The sequence below is a fragment of the Strigops habroptila genome, chromosome 6, assembly GCF_004027225.2.
Source record: "Strigops habroptila isolate Jane chromosome 6, bStrHab1.2.pri, whole genome shotgun sequence".
NCBI lineage: Eukaryota > Metazoa > Chordata > Aves > Psittaciformes > Psittacidae > Strigops > Strigops habroptila.
Genome location: NC_044282.2, coordinates 61,941,399 through 61,962,448, shown reverse-complemented (window position 1 = coordinate 61,962,448; position 21,050 = coordinate 61,941,399). Strand labels below are relative to the sequence as shown.

Here is a 21,050-nt window from a genome sequence, read left to right as displayed (position 1 = left end):
AGGGAGACCTTAGAGCAGCTTCCAGTGCCTAAAGGGGCTGACAAGAAAGCTGGAGAGGGGCTTTTGACAAGGGCCTGTAGGGACAGGACAAGGGGGAATGGCTTTAAACTGACAGAGGGGAGACTGAGAGGAGGTCTGAGGAAGAAGTTGTTCCCTGTGAGGGTGCTGAGGCCGTGGCACAGGGTGCCCAGAGAAGCTGTGGCTGCCCCATCCCTGGCAGTGTTCAAGGCCAGGTTGGACGGGGCTTGGAGCAACCTGCTCTAGTGGAAGGTGTCCCTGCCTATGGCAGAGGTGTTGGAACTAGGTGAGCTCTAAGGTCCCTTCCAACCCAACCTATTCTATAATTCATTCTACGACACCATTTTACAGGAAAGGAACAAAACTAGTGTGGTCTGTGCATCAGTGCAGCTTTTCCAATATCTCTGCTCATTTCTGTGCTCTTGTATGACCAAGATGCCTCTTTTTTGTTTGCAACCACACATCATCCACCTTCCCAGTGGCAACCAAGCCTCCTCCCTGTCCTGCAGCCTCCTGACTCCATCCCAGCTCCACCACGCTGCCCTGATGACTTCTTCTACCAGCCTTTACATCACCTCTGCTTACCCTATAAACCAGAGCGACGCATGTCAAGCAGCAAAGATGGCCAGCTTGCCTCCATCCACTGAGTTTTGATCACAGCAGCACTGCTCTGAATTAAAGCAACCTTGGGTGACCTCACCTCCGTGTGATGGATGGACATCAGTTCAATCTCACGGCATGGCTCCTCAGCAGAGGAACAACCCCAGGAGAGGACCTCCAGCATCCATGCTGGGAATGATGCCAATCTGAATGCAAAGGAGAGCGAGGTCCACACGGGCAGACCACTGCCCTGCGGAGCACAGGCAGGATGCTCAGAGAGATCTTCTCCTTGCTGACCTCCACGCCAGGAGATCCTAGTGGCCTTGTCTTCTTTTCTACAGCAAGTGACCATGCGCAGGCACAGCCCAGGTCTCCAACACTAAAACCAACTGACTCAAAAATCAAAAAGAACTTTTGTGGGACGGTCAAAGGCTGAAAAATCAACTGTCTGGCCTCTTCCTCCACTGCGTTTATTGCTGTCTTGGCAGATGAATTTCAGGTTGCTGCCACAGCCGCAACGGCTTGTTCTGCCAACTGTACATTGCTAACATTGGAAGGTGTCCAGACCTAGGAATCTTTTCTAAACGCATTTGCTTCATACTTTAAATAGCAGCCCAGCAGGCAGGGGGATGGGAGGGAGGGCTTGGCCCCTGCGTGTGATCCATCTGCAAGCTTCTGCTGGCTCCTCCACCCCTTTGCGGGTTAAAACCGAGGACGATCCATGCTGGAGGGGCAGGCGGGGGGAGAGAGCTGGTGGGATGTGACCTCTAAACCCTTCAGAGTTGGCAGTGGGGAGGCTGCTCCCAGGATGTCCCCTCTCCCCTGGCACTGCCATCTGCCCCTGCCACTTCCAAAGCCCCCCAGCTCCATGTTGGGCACGTTATGAATTACATTAATAACAGGACTTTGTTTTTTTCATTGCAGTCTGCTCTGCTATAAGGTTTAGCATCATTTTTCCCAGTGCTTATGGGATTTGCTTATTACTGGGCTGAGCAGCATCATTTCCTGGGATTTCTATGATTCTGTGATTTGTTGGAATGTCTTGAGCCTGCTGCAACACATCATTGTGAAGTCCAAACTCCTCAGCTCCTCTCTGTTACATGAAATCCCTTCTCCAGGTGGGTTTCCTATAGAGCATTAGAAGGAGCATGGCCACCCGCTGCAGGATTATGTTGCTGTTCACAATACTTTAGCAACAAAACTACATCCTCAGCAGTTAGCAAATATTAATCAGCTTTATGGCTGCAAAACAGAGAGGAGGAGGAGGAAGGACATGGGCAGGGAAACACAACATTTAACACTTGATATAACTACAAGGACAGAAAATTGTCTCTGGCCACGAATATTCTGACTTTTTGCCATAGTTTTTCTGCCTCCTCATGTGAAATGCTCTCATGGTAAACTGCTAAGAACAAATACAGGTGAAGTTTTCTTTTCTTTGGTGATTTGGCACTGCACTAGATAAGCCGGCAATACAGAGCAAAGCTCAAGGCATAATATTTTTAAGTAGTGCTTGTCCTAGTTAATGTTCAGCCCTGCTGTGCAATGTCAAGAAAACTAATGAACAGTGAAGTGGCAGCGAGCAGGAACCTGGGCGTACTCACCCGCTACCAAACTCCTTTCAGAGCCCAGGCACAACGTGAATGAAATCTAAAAGCAGTTGTCCTGGTTCATCGGGAAGCCCGAGCTGCCTGTGCAACGTGAGCTGAATGCTTTGCCCCAAAATTTGGTGCCTAAAATAACAGTGAGCTGGGAGGCCCTACAGCAATGTGTGGCTTGTGATAGGACAAGGGGGAATGGCTTTAAACTGACAGAGGGGAGATTGAGATGACATCTTAGGCAGAAGCTCTTCCCTATGAGGGTGCTGAGGCCCTGGCACAGGTTGCCCAGAGAAGCTGTGGCTGCCCCATCCCTGGAATTGCTCAAGGCCAGGTTGGACGGGGCTTGGAGCAACCTGCTCTAGTGGAAGGTGTCCCCACTCATGGCAGGGGGCTGGAACTGGATGAGCTTTAAGGTCCCTTCCAGACCAAACCATTCAGTGATCCTGTGGAGTACCTGTACTTGTGCACCCATGTCCTTGCCACTGGCTTGGGTAAAAATTTAACATCTGTTATCAGGCAACACTGCTCTGCTCGGAGCATGTGGCAGGAGCTTTGGCAAAGGCAACACTTGACGGATGACATGCTCTCAGCACTAATACTGAGCAGGATTCACCTTGTTCATGAAGGACAACGTTTTGCAGGAAGGAAAAAGTATTTGCACACAGGACAAAGTATCTGAGCGCACAGGATGGGCAGCCCTCGGCAGGCATGATGCAGAGCAAGCTGGTGCCCACCTGCAGCAGCTCCAGGAGGGATGCTGGGATTGCAAGGACCTGAACAAATGCTGCTCCATCCTTAATATACCTCACCCCTTTTCCTGTGCACTGCTTGAGCCCTTTGGACTTCCACATTTCAGTCTATGAGTTGATACTTGGGGTGAATGTTAACCTTTATACAGCTTCTCAAGCAACTCTTCTCTATTCACAGGCTGGAGGTGGATTAATGTGCCCTCTAATCTGGTTGGCAGGAGAACAGGGGACATGGTTCTTCACCAAGTTGTGCATATCGTGTGGCCAAGCTATCCATACTTCAACTTACCCAGCCATAAAATGGGGTTTTGGCACACAGTTAACAGCAGTATGACTGATAAGCCCTTAATGGGCCTGATTCTGAAAGCTTAACAAGCACTTCTGATTATTTTAATCTACGGAATAATTTCAGGATGATTCATAAACACAGAGTAAAATGCCACCTTGACCCAGAAACAAAGGTGACATCTCAAACAAGCCAAGCAACGGAGGCAAAGCATACCCTTCCATATTACTGCTTCTATATTACCCTTCCATATTATTGCCAATGGACTGGTTATGTCATGATTCTTCATGAATTAAGTCATGATTATTTGCTGCAGTTTAGTGTCTGAAGGGTACCAGGAGAATGTTCTTACTCTGAAGATTTCCGACAAGCCAAGGCAGAAGGCTGCCGCCTTACCTTGCTCCAATCTCTTCATCTGCTGGATCTGATCAACCGTCTTCTTTAGGATCTTGCATTTGTCAGGTTTGACACTCAGAGTGTCGATGTCCCCGATGTTTGCAGACAGCAGCTCTGCCAGCTCCTCTAAATATTTGTTCTCCTGTTCCCGTCGCCGCTTTTCATTGCTGTTAGAGAAGGGGAAAAAATTCAAAGTCACATTAATGACTTTTTCCCACTTCTCAATCCGGTCACACCTGGGCATTGGATAAGAACCCCAAAATACAAGTACTGGCTGGAGCAACGACCACACTATAATCCAAATATCTCAAAATACTGGGGAGTTCATTCAGGCCTTTGTCTATTTTTATGCATATATAAAAAATTAATACATAGGGCTGGCCAGACACTCCTAACAAAACCAGACCTCTAACATTCAGGACTCTCGTCTTCCTCTCAAATATAGTTATGAGTTATATATATAAATATAAAAGAGTTACACACAGTCTCTCATTCTTCTACAGCTACTATTTCAGCTGTTGCCAAGTTTAATCCTAAATTCATACATAAAAGCTAACAGCATCCACCAGAGTTCACCAAAGAGAAAATTGGAATCAACAGTGACAAAAGGAAAATGAAAAATATTCATGAGATCAACCTTTTCATCCCAGCAAAAGCAGCTCTCCTTTTAGCTCATGGCCACTGCAGAAGCCCAATACTCTCTCATCAACTCTTTGTAAATTTGGGGAATTGAGAATATATTATTTATGTGCTATGGCACAGCCATCATTGAAGCCACACTGTGATATATTCCTTTACCAAAGATGTTGCAAGCATCAAAACCACCAAAATGAAACGTGCATTTGTGAGAGACACACAGAGACACACTTTCCCTAAAAACCTTCTTCTACATCAACCACAGGATGAAACAAGGACGCTACAAAATGTGGCTCTATACCATTTGTGATGCCTTTTATCAGGCTGGTTTTCAATAAGCCACCTAATTTTTTGTTGGAACCTCCACAGGATTCCCAGCAATCTATTTAAGAAGTACTGCCTGAAAATTCCCAACATTTACTAGATATCAAGAAGTTGCTGAGATGCCTGTAGGCACGGTGAGATGTCCCTGTCCTCAGAGAGGCCCCACCACTCACAAAGGGGCTGAGAAAACACTAGCTACAAAAGCTGAATCCAAAAGTATGGCTCAGTAGGAGATTTGTGTCCCACCATAGATGCTGTTGCGTTGTGCTATGTGGTAGAACAAGCTCTACTAACAGCTGAAGGCTTTGAGGTTTGGTTTATTTGCTCTACTGAGAGCGCAAGCCAACCAGAGCATGAATATACCTTGATAACAGCAAGGTTATAGAGAGACTCTTCAGAAACCATATCTGTCCACAGGGAGATGAGACACCACCAGCCCTCCCCTCTAAGTTGCTCCTCAGGCAGGCTGTACAGACGTTTCCTGATATTTTTCCTAATTCCTCTTTATCAGCTCAATATCCAGGTAGATATTGTCTCTTGGGCATTTTTCTGCTGCTCAAACTTGCTCTTATCATGACTACTCCATGATGAACCTCCCCTTGCCTCCCAAGTTCACTCTCCATCACCTCACTTCTCCTTCTGCTCATGTTCTCTCCAGATCTCGTGACTGCCCAGAGGAGCAACAGGGATGACTCTGCACAGCAGCAGAATCATAGAATCATAGAATAGTTAGAATCCAAAAAGAAAGTTAAAAACTATGGGCAAAGCCATCTGTGGGTGTAAAGAACACAAACTGTGTTTCTGCTTGGGTCACCGTGAAGTTCATGAGTGAGACCTTCCATGGGATACACATGGTGTGACCTAGAAACTCCTCTGCAGTGGGTTTGGGTGGGTATAAAAGCCCTCACTTCCCTGGCAGGCAGCTGCCAATGAGAACTAAGGGGTCACAGGCAGCAAGAACGGCTTCACAGAGGTAGGTTGAAGGTCCATCTGCTGCAGAAGTGCAGGGTCTAGCCATGGACCTCAGCCTCTTTTTGCATAGGTATTGGTGATGCCAGCACTGGCCCGCTCCCCAGCAATGGGCAGGCAAATGCTTGTCAAAGGAGCTGAGTGAGTATTTAAGTTAAGGTTAAATTAATTCCTAGCTCTCCCTGCGAAGCAGAAAGCAATAGCAGAGGGGAGAGAAAAAAAAAATCCCTCTGTTGTGGGTGAGCTCATTTCATGAAAACTCTTAATGTTGCTGTTGCTGTGGCAACTTTCAAATTGTAGGAGGGAGAATTGGCCAATTTTCCTTACATAAAAGCATCATGAGAATATTACAGCAGTGGGCTGTACTTTATGACTCCCAAGTATCACCAAAAGCAATAGTTAAACCTTTCAGGTTTTAACAAAGGAGTTTTGAAGTTCGCTTTGCTGTGGAGTACATCACGGAGGACTCTGGCCAGCCCTGGGAGGAAGACAAGGTCCCTCCCCACTGCACCTGTGAATCAAGGAGATGGTCTGAAAGAAAGAAGATGCAGCAGTGGTGAGGACTTCTCTTCTGGATTTTGGTAACATGCTTCAGCTCCAGTGTTTGGGGTTGGATGGCCAACCCAATGACCAGTATCCAAGTCAACCCTTCTGAAAATGCTTGTAGGTGCTTTGTACATGTAAAAACTTGGACAAAGAATCCTTCATCCAGAAGTTTCTGCTTCTCCACAATCATAGAATGGTTAGGGTTGGAAAGGACCTTAAGATCATATATTTCCAACCCCCCTGCCATGTGCAGGGGCACCTCACACTAGACCATGTTGCCCAGGGCTCTGTCCAAGCTGGCTTTGACCACCGCCAGGGATGGAGCATTCACCACTTCTCTGGGCAACCTATTCCAGTGCCTCACCACCCTCACAGTAAAGAACTTCTTCCTTACATCCAACCTGAACTTCCCCTGTTTAAGTTTGAACCCATTACTCCTTGTCCTATTGCTACAGCCCCTGATGAAGAGTCCTTCTCCTGCACCCCTGTAGGCCCCCTTCAGATATTGGAAGGCTGCTATGAGGTCTCTCCACACAGCCTTCTCTTCTCCAGGCTTCTCCCTACCTTTCTCAGCCTGTCTTCATACAGGAGGTGCTCAAGCTCCCTTATCATCCTCGTGGCCTCCTCTGGACTCACTCCAACACCTCCACGTCCTTCTTATGTTGTTGCCCCCAGAGCTGGATGCAGTACTGCAGGGGGGTCCCACCAGAGCGGAATCAGGGGCAGGATCACCTCCCTCGACCTGCTGGTCATGCTGCTGGTGATGCAGCCCAGGATACAGTTGGTTTCTGGGCTGCGAGCGCACACTGAAGCTGGTTCATGTTCAGTTTCTGGTCGACCAACACTCCCAAGTCCTTCTCTGCAGGGCTGCTCTGAATCTCTTCACCGCCCAATCTGTAGCTGTGCCTGGGACTGCCCCGACCCAGGTGTAGGACCTTGTACTTCGCTTTGTTGAACTTCATAAGGCTGGCACTGGCCCACCTCTCACGCACGTCAAGGTCCCCCTGGATGGCATCCCTTCCTTCCAGCGTATCAATCTGTTCATTTCTTGTCCTATATATTTTGAAAGACCCCTGGTGTCAGCTGTAGAAGGCTTTCTTGGGGTGCTTAGGGGTTAGGAAACAAACCACAAGAGATTTGCTTTCCAAAGGCAGACCAGATGAAGCAAAGCCAGGTGTGCGCTCCTGCAGCTGGAGAGCAGTTCCTTCAAGAAGAAGTGTCCAAGCCCACCTTGCTACCCATGGCTCTGTCATGGGGACTCAAGGACCAATGGCTTCACCCCAAACTCACCTCTTGGGCAAGGACCAGCCCTGAGACCAGCCAGGAGACAGCAGTGAGGGCTGCAGAGCTCTGACTCAAACAACTCAGCCAGAAAGGAGAAACATTTCACATGATTACAGAGTATCTGGTAGAAATAAGACAGCTAGAAGTGCTATCAAAATGTCTTCTGCAATTTAATGGCACAGCAAAACCAGGAACCACTTTGTAAGAAGGTATGGGAACTCTACAGAAGGGAGATGCTGCAACCAAGAACTGAACAGAATAAACAGAAATCCTCGAACAACCTCTTAACGTCTCTCTACTGGAACACTGTTGCCTTTACATTTATTGTTTAGAATATGATGTATGAGTTGTAAGCACTATAAAATACACTTGGACTTTGCTCAGTGCATTAACATTCTGCGATGATGACCGAAAGAGTATCCGAGGCAGCAGAGACACGGAGTCAGCACCAGCACCATACGTTCATCCTTACCAACATTATGTATCACCATGGAAAAAGATGCCCAGGATTCACAGGGAGCCTGGAAAAGCTCGTGGAAGGAGATCACAACTGCCTCTATCCAGGACTTCATAGCCTAAATCAGATGGCAAAATAGCTGGGATGGGAAGGCTCGGTTATAAGCTAAAGGTGCCTTTCACAGTGAGCTGAACTTTGAAGCAGCCACAGAAGTGAAGATATTTCAGACAGAAATATTTTCTGTTTCATAATTGCATCACAAAGCATGAGGGTCTCCACTGGAGTTTCTGAATATTACAAAAACATGGATTTCTTAGGAATCCGGCGTGAAGAGGCAGAAGGCTTGGGATGACCTGCAGACCTTGCAGAAGTATCTGCCCCAAATTTACCCTGAGAAAGCTTTCCTGATGCTCTGAGTGCTCTCAATTTGCAAAATCAATACATTAACTTTGATAACAAGCCTCTAATCATCATTTGCCACCTAACAACAAGCAGAGCAGATGGGGAGCTGCATTTCCATCATGCTCCATCTTCCACCGCAGCCACCGCTAAAAGCAAAGCGAAGTTCTGGTGGGAAGTGTGAACGTTTCCGAATGGCTGAAACCTGGCTCCATCTGCTCGAGCAGACGGGACGGAGCGACGCAGTGGGAATGACAAAGTAGCCATGGCAGGGGATGGATTGGGAGTGGTGCACGTACCTCTGGGCTGTGTCGCAGGGCGAGCCTTTCCTCTTCCGAGAGTCAGGGTTGGCAGGGTCCGTTGAACTGTCCCCAAGGCCACTCATGTTGGTTGACCTACTTTGCACCTAGAACCAGAAAGAGAGAGGGTAAAGCTTTTCGCAGCTGCAGAAGGAGCATTTCCTATACAGTGGCGCCAGAAAACATGGACCAAGTGACCTCCGAAGAGGTAACTAACCCAATGCAAGTCTTTCTTACTGAATCAACACCTCGTTTGTGAAGGAAACGGTGCAAATGTGATCATGTTACCTTCCTTTTGGTGTCCCCTGGTGACCATCTGGCCAAGCCTTCACCACCAGCACCACCATCCTTACACCACAGACTGAGGTCTTCCTTGTATCCCTACAGATTTTGACTTCCTGGCCTTTCAGCGTTTTAACAACTACCTAAACACAGCCTGTTTCAATGCTTTGTTTATGTGTGTTTGATTGCTTTTGTTTTGCTCCCTTCTCCTGCAAGCCTGCTCCTTCAGCCCATCTTGGGCTCCTCTGACATCTCCCCCCAGTTCCTCTGACTCATGGATGGCAGAGGATGCTCCACCCCTTGCATTGTGTCTTCATTCCTGCTCCCCCACCACCTCCTTTCCCCTCAACACATGGCCTGGGCTTTAATTAGAGCTGCAAACTGACTCATCTCTTAACGGGATGTGATACCCTCCCACAAACCCCTTCCCCACCTCTCGCTGAGGCTGCCTCCCACCCATGGTCCTCCCAGTCCCAACCTTCTCCTGGCAGAGAGCTTCCCACCATGGCCAGTCCTTGGCTGGTCCCAACACTAGGCACCTCTGGGTTTCAAGCTCTCTCCAACACATGGCCATTTCACCATTATTTCTTGAGCGTAATTTTAACAGATGTTGGGTAAACCAATCCACGTCATGGCAAATGAGAGCTCTGAGCAACCAAAGGAGGTCCAGAAGTCATGAGGATTCTAACACTGATAATGCTCCTTAATAATGAATTATATTTTTTATATTTAACTGAATAAAATAAAACTGAATAAAAGTGTAAGCCCAATAAGGGCAAGAAAGCCAATTAAGGCTTCTTTGTGGCAACTTCACCTTGAAGTATGTTAAAAGGTTTTAGACATAGACCATGATACTCTTAGACCTGAGAACTTGGACAGTCCACTCCAACAACCTAAATGGGACTACATACATCTACAGGGCATAGTCGTAACCTCATACAACATGTTAAAACAAGGGACAGAGCTTCTCCAGAAAATAACCCAGCTGTGAACGTTGCTTCCCTTGCTTTGCAAGAGCCATTCAGTGATTTTTGCAGTAACCACAATAGTTCAACACTGGATAATGCTGCCCTCCAAATTCTTCCTTTAATTTTTAGAACTGTTTATGATTGTGAGAAGATAGAACCCCTGAGAAATAAAGTAAGAGGACCCTGGGCAAGAACTTAGTAGTTTAGAGGGTAGAAGGACAAAGTCCTTAAGATTAATTTCCTTCATTTCTTCTATTACTTTATAAAAACTGGTATGTTAATGAGCATTAAACTGCTGACGGATTGTGATAAAATGAACCCTAGAAGACATGTCCACAGTTCCCACAGCCAGATCCCCACACCCCCATGTGTTATTCAGCCTGCCTGAAAGCATGGTGGGATGTCTCCAGTGGTCCAGCATTTCCCACCCACCGCCCAGGCTGGCACTAGGCAGCCACTTATCAAAAGCTATCAGTGCTGGCTTATTTTGTGCTCAGATAGGTTATGATTAAATCCCCATCAGCTTTTTAAAGTCCTCTGAATCCCAAACCACATCTACAGACAGGCTCCTTCTAACCTCAGTGCAGACGAATGGACACAGCTGTGAGCATCTCCTCCACTCCCTGATTGCTTGAAGACCCCAATGTTTGTATTAAAACCCAGAAACCCAACCGTATGCTGGGCTGCATCACCAGCAGCATGACCAGTACACTGAGGGAGAGGATTCTTCTCCTCTGCTCTGCTCTCATGAGATACCCCTTGCAGTCCTGCATCCAGCTCTGAGGCCTCCAACACAAGAAGGACGTGGAGCTGTTGGAGTGAGTCCAGAGGAGGCCACTGATGGCTGGAGCATCTCTGCCATGGATACAGGCTGAGAGAGTTGGGCTTGTTCAACCTGGAGAAGAGAAGGTGCCTAAAGGTCTGACAAGAAATCTGGAGAGGGGCTTTTGACAAGGGTGGGTAGGGATGGTATAAGGGAAAATGGATTTAAAATGAGACTTAGATAAGATATTAGGAAGAAGTTCTCCCCTGTGAGGTGAGGCCCTGGCACAGGGTGCCCAGAGAAGCTGTGGCTGCCCCATCCCTGGCAGTGTTCAAGGCCAGGTTGGATGGGGCTTGGAGCAACCTGGACTTGTGGAAGGCGTCCCTGCCCATGGCAGGGGGTTGGAACTGGATGAGCTTTAAGGTTTCTTCTGACCCAAACCATTCTCTGATTTTATAATTCTATAAAAACCAATGTTATCAGCGTCGTTATCTCTTATGACTAGGGGATGTTACACATTTTGGCTCAACACCTCCCCAGTGACCCACCTCTACGCTCAGCTTTGAAAGCCTCTACTGCAAAAAAAGTGAAATATCTGCGCTGCACACAGTGCTACAGGGAAAGAGCCTGTCTTTCAGCAGCACACAGGCATTTCTGCTAACGCTTCTGTCACCAGTGCTAAGGCCAACAAGGTTCCTGAAATCATTTTAGCAATGTTAGCACAGGTGATTGATGCTGCGGGCATGAGAGCTCGTCCACCAAAATCAGAAACTCTGAGCAGATGCCAGCAAGCTAACCATGACCAGGGATTCGAGTTCATTCCCCGCGTCTTTGGCATGTTTGCAAGTGGGAATGATGCCAAAGCGAATATAACGAAGGGGAAAAAAAGCAAACTCTTGAAAAAATTGGAGATTGGAAAACTAAAAGCACTGCATCATCTGCTCTGGGTGAGAAGGGCTTGCTGAGGGTTCAGACAAGCTTCCCGGGGTTTAAAACCTTCCTCTTGAAACAAAAACATTGGATCACCAAAACACTGAGTCTCCATAAGTGGTGTTGCTCTTACAGGTCCTGATCTTTCAACTCAGCAACTGAATTAAAAGAAAAAATGAGTGTGGATACAGCAGGTAAAGTCAACAGTCCCACTGAGATGCGCCACTGCGGGACTGTGGCTTGGCAACAGTGACCATATGCCCTAGAGAGGTGAACTAAGGACAACATTGCAGCCTTAGCTGAAATCCTTGGCTTGAGTTAAGCCCTTGATGTAATACACTCAGTGTTTCTTTTTATTGTAAAAGTAGTTTATTTTATGGCAAAACTTGCCACAGCTGACAAGCCAAAAATTGTCATTTAGTCTAAAAATAACGGGAATGACTCAGTTCAAAAGCCCTGTTGGGTCAGGGCAAGACCAGGGGTTGATGTCCCCTGTGGAGGGCAAGGGTTGGGCTGCCCGTGAAAGGCAGCCCTGCCTGCTGCTGCCCGTGCTAAGGGCCATTTCACCGGAAACCTGATTTCTAAACACTGGCTTCTTGTAGAAACATTAATATTCTGTTGGCTTAAGAAAGCAAACAGAGGCAGATAAAGGATGGTGGATGGTAATCACAGGATCGTTCAGGTTGGAAAAGACCTTTAAAATCATTGAGTCCAACCATTAACCCAGCGTTGCCGAGTCCACCACTAAACAGCATTCCCAAGCACCACCCCTACACGTCTTTTAAACCCCTCCAGGGATGGTGACTCCACCACTGCCCTGGGCAGCCTGTTCCAGTGCTTGACAACCCTTTTGGGGAAGAAATTTTTCCTGATATCCAATCTAAACCTCCCCTCGTGCAACTTCAGGCCGTTTCCTCTTGTCCTATCGCTTGTTACTTGGGAGAAGAGACTGACCCCCACCTTGCTACAACCTCCTGTCAGGTAGTTACAGAGAGTGAGAAGGTCTCCCCTGAGCCTCCTTTTCTCCAGACTAAACATCCCCAGGTCCCTCAGCCGTTCCTCATCACACTTGTGCTCCAGACCCTTCACCAGCTTCATTGCCCTTTTCTGGACCTGCTCCAGCAACTCAATGTCTCTCTTGTAGTGAGGGGCCCAGAACTAAACACAGGATTCAAGGTGCAGCCTCACAAGTGCCGAGCACAGGGGAAAAATCACCGCCCTCATCCTGCTGGCCACACTATTGCTGATACAAACCAAGGTGTTGTTGGCCTTATTGGCCACCTGGGCACAAGTTGGCTCATGTTCAGCTGTCTGTCGACCAACACCGCCAGGTCCCCAGGGTTGGAGCTTCTCAAAGGTGGTTCTCCATATCCACATTGTTGTTGCTTACCTGGTTCTTACTTCACAACACTAGTCCCTGGCCCCTGCTGTTACTACCACCCCGGTGCACCGCTGCATCTGCTCACCAGAGACTAATTAGTCCCAAAGAGATTAATCAGAAAAAAAATAAAGGAGAGGGGGAATGGATAAGAAGCTGAAGTGACCTGCCCATGGCCAGACAGATGAAACTACCTCTGATTTCCAGCCCTATACTCTCTCCCTTACCATCAGTCCTGCAACACGCCATACTGCAGTGTCTGTCTGAAGAAGTCGCTGCTTTTTGGGATGCTAATGAATATCCTAGCAGAGACCAGAGCCTTGACATGGAGGGTGAAGCACCACCCAACATCAGTATTCCAACACAATGAATATGATCATGATATGAATGCAATTTTCGCATTAATAAAAAATAACACAAACCAGAAAAAGGATGTGAATTATTGTGGCTTAATGCTTCTGCTCCTAATAATGCCAGAGGATTTCCAATGGCTTCCCAAAGACAGCCATCACTAGCTCTAGCAGATACAAATACCCCGAGTGATTCGAACTGACAGTGTGGAAGATGGAACTGGCTACCAAATACTTACTTCTAACAGAACTGCCCATTTCTAAAATGTATTTCCCACATTTTGGAGGAATTTGACCCCAAAAAACACTTACAAAATAACACTAACATCTATCTGAGAGAAACACAATTAGTTGGCTGTTTTTAAGAAAACAACAATGTTGGAAAATTCCCTCATATTACAGCTATTTATCATCAAAATATAACCCATCTGTGCTCACGCTGTCTCAATTAGAGGTAATTAAGAGCATACTTGGAGTGTTGCAAGGACACGTCTATATTGTTCCCCTCACAAGTTCATCATCAGCCACTCCTCTCATCCCCAGGGTCAGAACAAACCTTATTTTTTATTGTTCTTTTTAAACTTTCAGAGATTACAGAAGAAATGCTGAAGCTGTGATGTGGATAGAGAAGACGCAATGGGTGACAGAGTGAGTCACTTGTTAACCTACTGCTTGTGGTGTTAATTTGAGGGTGGGTTTATTTAAAAAGACCTGCTTTTTCTGACCTCATCCCCAACAAAAAAATAGAGGGAGATGTAAAGTCCTGGTTAAAGGTTGGGGTTTTTTGTGGCTAAAGTTGCCAAAACCACATGTCACATGTTTTGTGCCACACTCCTTGAGCGTGGAGGTGATATCCCTGTATCCATAAGCCATTGCTCCAGCCTGCAGAGATGTCTGCCTTCCTCTTTTCTTGGTACCTTACCCTAATTTACCTGCTTTGTTTTCTCCTGCCTCTCACCTGACGTGAGAGACCTCTGTCTTAGAATCATAATGCAGAGTACTAACCACTATATGATCACGGCTAATGATCACGCATCAAGAGTCATCTTCTGCCTGAGTCTTGTGGAGATGCTGCCAGATGGACCCTCTGTGATGTCCAACCCAACAAGCATTACACAGCCCAGCAATCATGGACAACTGGGTATCTCTTGGTTTTCATTACTTGTCTTGGCCTGAACATTTCCTTTTGACATCAAGCGATGCTTCCATCATTATGGTAATAACAATGATCCTTGAGTCAAGGCTGGATGGGACATGCTCAAGGTCACGAGGAAGGCTTGCAGCAACTCTACCTTGAGCCCACATCTCTGCAGTCATTAGGGCTGTAAGAGGAGGGAGCTCATGAATAAAGATTTACTTTAGTGGGGGGGAAAACTAGATGTCCCTGTGTCCATCCAGCCTGGAGGGCCGGTGTTTGCCTTCCTTCTCAGGAGCTAAGTGGGACATGCAGAAATCTTAATTATCACTGGCTCTGCGGAGGCAGCAGGCTAATAAAAGCTGTCAGCTCAGGGATGCGGTGGAGTGAAAGTCTGCCGTCTCAATTCCCTGCATCTGCACCCACCCACTGGTCCTGCAGGGCAGGGGACAGGGAGGCCGCGTGCGATGCCTACACCCTTCAGGAGAGGCTTTCCACTGCCACCAGCATGGAGGAAACAGGACCACGGCAGGTCAGGTGGCCCCAGGCAAGTAATTTCTATACCCCGCTCCCGCTGTGTTGCGAGGGAGATAAGTTTAAACATTGCTGATGCAATGCGGGTTAAAAACCACTGATCAAGAACTCAACTGATTTGCAAGAGATTAACGTTATGAAAGATTTAACATTTTGACAGCTAAAAATGTTTCTGAAGATGAATTTCACTTCTCTGCCTCATTAATCCCACCCCTCAGGGGGCTGCAGCAGGGGGATGGGGGACTCATTCCAGGTTGCAGAGATAAGCAGAGGCACAAACCAAAGTCTTGCAGGTCCAGACCCTCCAATGGCAGGGAAAGCAGCTGCAGCCTGGGAAGCACAGCACCAGCACTCCTGGCAAGGAGAATCCATGCTCAGGCTGTGGATTTTGTGGATATGATGGAGGGAACAAGTCAAAGTTTAATTTAATTTCTTCCAAGCTGTTTACTGGGTCAGACTCCATCAACACACACAGTTTCCTCTTTTATACACAAGGATGGAAAACTGACTATCGAACAAGCAGCTCCCTGGGTGCTGGCAAACCCCAGGAATTAATCGGCTTAATATTTACAAACCACTCTGAACCTTCTTGCAAAGGGCACCCTGGAAGTGTCAAGCCCTGGCATGCAGCAAGCACCCAGCCACACAACACCCAGCAGTGGTCCATGACCTGGCACCAAACCTCCCAGGGGCTCTTTCCTCTTCAGGACCAAACAAGGAGATAGGGGCAGAGCTAAAGGTGTATTCCCATCTGTAGATCCTGGTGTGTCTCTGTCCCTAGCAGAAATCCACACATCCCTGAAGACTGAACTCCTGGAACCAAATCCATCCTGCGTTCACCACTGCAGAAGGTTTTGCAGAAGATGAGATAGGAAATGCCAACTGGTTGGTGTGTCTGTGGGAAATAAGAGTTGCCCTTGGCTTCACAACCACCCATGGTGGCCATGGTGGGCCAGCCAGCACCAAGAATCAAGTCTTTCATCTACGGGTCCTATAGATCCATGTCCTTTGCAGAGCAGCCATGAGAAGGAGTGAATTCATACTAATGGGGTAGAGAAACAGGACGATAATCCCACCATCCAGGGCCCCATTATTCCTATAATTTTAATTCTGAGCGCCAGAAACTGCTCCATACTGCAAAACAGAGAAGATAAGCTTTGCTCTCCAAATCTGGGCTTCTCCATCACCTTGTGCCCACAAGGAATCAGTTGCTTTGGAAAGGTAACATGAGTTGTACAACCCATAAAATCAAACCTATTCAGCTAAGGGAATTTTGCATATGGTAAGAAAAAGACACGTATCCAAGTGAATTCCTTAAGGATGAAAGCACTGCAAGTGTGTGCTTTCTACATGATCCCTAGGAAACACAAAGAAGAAGGGAAAGAAGTACATAAATCAATGTCCTGTGGACTAAGTATCTTCCTTAGTGAGGCGATGGTCCAAAGAGAAGGTGTGAATTTTAACAACCATCATCTCTCTATCATACTTGCAACTCTCAGACCCACAGCAGTCATTACCCTTTAGCCCAGAGATAATTCCAGCAGCCAATTTGTTTTACAAATGAATGGGAAAATATGGGAAAGGGTTTTGCCTTCACGTGATGAAAATGAATAATCCAGCTGTGGGAAATCAATATTTGATGCCTAAGGAGACCTCTGAAAATCCACCACGCCACTCTGTTATTTTCCCAAGCTCTCTTTAAAACTCACCTCAGCTAAAATACAACAGACAGGAGATAACTGATGCACTGCTTATTACACTAATTGCAATCATCCCCTTATTACCTGGTGCTCACCCACATCTGTTTGTCGTAGCCATTTGTTGTCTGTCTTAATTAGATCGCGAGCTCGGAGGGGCAGGGACTGTCACAGCATGTGATTTCCTAAGCCCCTGGCATCCCACTTCTATCCAAACATCTCCATCCTACCCCATGGCACTTCCATGGCCAAGTGACCCCACTCCAAACGCAGGGATGACAGCTAGAAAGTAGGAAGCCAAAAAATATCCCAAACCCACCCCAAAAGTAAAGCCAGTAAGCTCGTAAGAATCACAGTGCACCACAGAGGGTTTTTCAGGAGTAAATGGTCACCTACAGCTTCTGCAACCCGTCCTAACTTTCTAGGATTCAACTTCTGAGCTGCTTTGGGGTTGTTTGGAAGAACATCAGGGTACCAAACCAAATGCAAACCAATCAAAAACTGGAAAGATGAATCAAAAAGGAAAGATGAAAACAGGAAAAACTAAACTTCTCCTACTTGAGTAGAAGCAGCATAGGAAAACTAAAAAGGATGACTTGCCTCATGCCACTGGCCTTGCTGCTGCTGCCGCAGGGTGAGGGGAACAGAGCCCACCAGATCCAGCAAAGCCTTCAGAAGGTGCCATATTGCACCTTGTCGCTCCACATTAATTTCTGGAGCACTGAAATGCTTCTGATTAATTGTTAGCAACTTCAAGCATTAGCTCTTCCTGCTAAAACACACTGTCTTATAGGTTCTTCTAAGCCTTCGTCAGAAGGTGCCCACTCCGGAGATAATTCCTGGCTAAAGAGATCAGCACCGCTGGCAAAACTCATCTTTGTGTTGCTTTGATACTTGTTCATCCCCTTCTCCTGAGGTTGTCCCTGCCTGCGCTGTGTCTACATTCCCTACCAGCTAACAGGAGCTAGGGTAGGATCATGCTGCTGCCATGGGACTATCAATGTCCTTGGCAGAACATCCTTGGTGCAACTACCCAGTGTCCTCCCCATTTGAACTCAGCTCCATCTTATAGAATCATAGAATCATAGAATCGTAAGGGTTGGAAAGGACCTTAAGATCATCTAGTTCCAACCCCCCTGCCATGGGCAGGGACACCTTGCCCTAAACCATGTGGCTCAAGGCTCTGTCCAACCCGGCCTTGAACACCGCCAGGGATGGAGCATCCACAACCTCCCTGGGCAACCCATTCCAGTGCTTCACCACCCTCACTGTAAAGAACTTCTTCCTTATATCTAATCTAAACTTCCTCTGTTTAAGTTTGAACCCATTACCCCTTGTCCTACCACTACAGTCCCTAAGGAAGAGTCCCTCCCCAGCATCCTTGTAGACCCCCTTCAGATACTGGAAGGCTGCTATGAGGTCACCACGCAGCCTTCTCTTCTCCAGGCTGAACAGCCCCAACTTTCTCAGCCTGTCTTCATATGCGAGGTGCTCCAGCCCTCTTATCATCCTCGTGGCCCTCCTCTGGACTCGCTCCAACAGCTCCATGTCCTTTTTATGTTGAGGACACCAGAACTGTACGCAGTACTCCAAGTGGGGTCTCACAAGAGCAGAGTAGAGGGGCAGGATCACCTCCTTCGACCTGCTGGTCACGCTTCTTTTGATGCAGCCCAGGATACGGTTGGCTTTCTGGGCTGCAAGTGCACACTGCCAGCTCATGTTAAGCTTTTCGTCAACCAACACCCCCAAGTCCTTTTCTGCAGGGCTGCTCTGCATCTTCAAGTGCTCGGGATGGGGAAGCCCTGAGCCTCACCAGGGCTCAGCAGACTGAGCTACAAGCAAGCAGGGGATGAAATTTTGCTGCTGATGTTCCTCTTGATGAGGAGCCAGGCTCCCTTCCAAGACTTGGGTCAATATAGGTGCCCATCTTCTCTCAGCTGTGACTCCTTCCCTTCTCCATTTCAACCCTTTTCCCAAGAGCCTAGACAAAATCAAGCCTCAATTCATTTCAGCAGCACAACAAGCCAATAAGAGACATTTAAGAGACAGATATCTTGGTGCTAGGCAAGATGGGAACCCACCACATATTTTCAGTTTGTATGGGTCATAACTTCGTATCAGCTGAGTTATTCCACCACCACCACCTGCTACACCCATGGGAAAACTCCAGTTAAAAGGATGACGACACATCATTTTCCCTTGAAAATTACTCCAATCAGGTATTTTAAGACCATGTAAAGATCTCAGAGTATTAAAACCACTTTGTTTTTTATCCTCATTAAAAGCCCAATAGAAATTCAAATTTCTTCTTACACCAGATGTTTTCCCAAAGCACACCAACTGCCTTATTATAGGGTTGCTCACGAATGTCAGCACGTACTCTGCAAGCGTTTGCATCCATATATTTCTGCATATCCAAAAACCAGAATAAAGGCATTCAACTACAGAGCTGTCCATGGGAGGGGAAAACCAAACCCACCTGGGTTGAACAAGAACCACCAGCCAGGTGGTGGGCTGGTTGCAGTTGTCTCTATAGTGGTCAATGCAGTGAGATTTAAGTCTCACTTTAAGATCTGGGATTAAGTGCCATCCTGCTTAGATTTCATAGATTCACAGAAAGATTTGAGTTGGAAGGGACCTTAAAGCTCATCCAGTTCCAACCCCCTGCCATGGGCAGGGACGCCTTCCACAAGTCCAGGTTGCTCCAAGCCCCGTCCAACCTGGCCTTGAACACTGCCAGGGATGGGGCAGCCACAGCTTCTCTGGGCAACCTGTGCCAGGGCCTCATCACCCTCACAGGGAAGAGCTTCTTCCTCATATCTCATCTCAATCTCCCCGCTTTCACGGTTAATATTTTTGGAGGCAGCAAGGCTGGTAGCAAGGTGAGATAAATGAACATACGATGTCAGAAAGAAAAGAAAGAGCAGTGATGCAAGAAACGTGCTGAAAAGACAAGTTAAGGCTCAGTGTGTATAATTTAATAATCATTTTTTTTCTTCTTGCCCACCTCCTTTTAGGACCACCAAGCACACACTGACCAGTGACAGGGAGGGAAATTTAGCTAGGGGATAGTAAAAATGGCAATGATCTGCTTACATGAGAGCAAGGGCTCGTGGTAGGCTCTGCATGGGGGTCAACCCTTGCCCGCTACAACAGCTCTGTCCCATCTCTGGGAAAAGATGCTTTTCATCACACTGCAAGCAGGAACCCTGCTCTTTCAATGCAAAAATGTATTATTCCTTTTATTTTCCAATCACTTTGCACTAATAATGGGAATATGTCACAAACACAAACTGAGGTGAACCCAGAAATGGATATGTAATTTAGATGTCATCCTTGAGCAGTCCTCCTCGTGGAGCCGCTAGTCTCTCAACACCAACAAGCATTGCTTGGCAATGTTTACAGCAGAGATAAGATACAAAATAGAACTGCAAGAAGCATAACCTTTTCTCCCAGTAACTGAGAGGGAAAGTGGGTTAATTTATACAGCTTCTGAGAGGAAAAAATAAGGCTAATTCCCTCGCAGTCACAGAACATTACACACTTAGTTTCATATTACGCTTGTGAATTACACGTTGCAATTACACCATTTTCTCCATGGGGAGAAGAAAGTATTTGGCACAACGTACAAATACATCAGGTTCTCATGTAGCACAAATTAAACTGCAGTGCAAGCACATGTGGCTTCATAAAAATCACTGTAACTCACAAGCACCAAATGCATCAGTGCATCCTACATCGGACCATGGCACAGGAACCCCATCAGTAGAGATGGCACTTGTCAAGCCCCAGCTTTCCCTGGCAAAGCCACCCCCAACACCTTCAACCAGAAGGTAGGGAGCAGGATGGAGTGGGGAAAAAAACCTTTTCAGGAGTGGCATCAGGGTCTGTACCCTGTAAACTTGCTGTGCTGTGTTTGGCTATGGACCTGCTGTAAAGGGGATGCTGGGCGACAGGTCCCTTCTCTCACAAATTTGCTATATTTATCTACGAATACAGACACAACCCTAAGACATTTCATAAAATCATATGAATCACAGGATGGTTTGGGATGGAAGGAACCTTAAAGATCATCTAGTTCCAGCACCCATGCCACAGGCAGAAAACTTCCACTAGAGCAACTTCCAAGCCTCATTCAACCTGGCCTTGAACACTGCCAGGGATGGGACAGCCACAGCTTCTCTGGGCAACCTGTGCCAGCGCCTCACCACCCTCACAGGGAACAACTTCTTCCTCAGACCTCATCTCAATCTCCCCTCTGTCAGTGTAAAGCCATTCCCCCTTGTCCTGTCCCTACAAGCCCTTGTCAAAAGCCCCTCTCCAGCTTTCTTGTCAGCCCCTTTAGGCACTGGAAGCTGCTCTAAGGTCTCCCTGGAGCCTTCTCTTCTGCAGGCTGAACAAGCCCAGCTCTTTCAGCCTGTCTCCATAGCAGAGACGCTCCAGCCCTCA

At 47.2% G+C, this 21,050-nt stretch overlaps 1 protein-coding gene across 5 annotated transcripts in view; it reads right to left on the bottom strand.

The window, feature by feature from the left end:
* Positions 1-21,050, bottom strand: part of NCOA1 (nuclear receptor coactivator 1) — a 188,830-nt gene that overhangs the window by 58,032 nt on the left and 109,748 nt on the right. For all 5 annotated transcript variants that reach the window (XM_030491033.1, XM_030491029.1, XM_030491032.1 and 2 more), the window contains 2 exons: positions 8,565-8,671; positions 3,651-3,817 (listed from right to left, as the gene is read on the bottom strand). In XM_030491033.1, coding sequence (XP_030346893.1) covers positions 3,651-3,817; positions 8,565-8,650 — 253 coding nt within the window. In that variant the 5' untranslated portion in view covers positions 8,651-8,671. The remainder of the gene's footprint in view (positions 1-3,650; positions 3,818-8,564; positions 8,672-21,050) is intronic.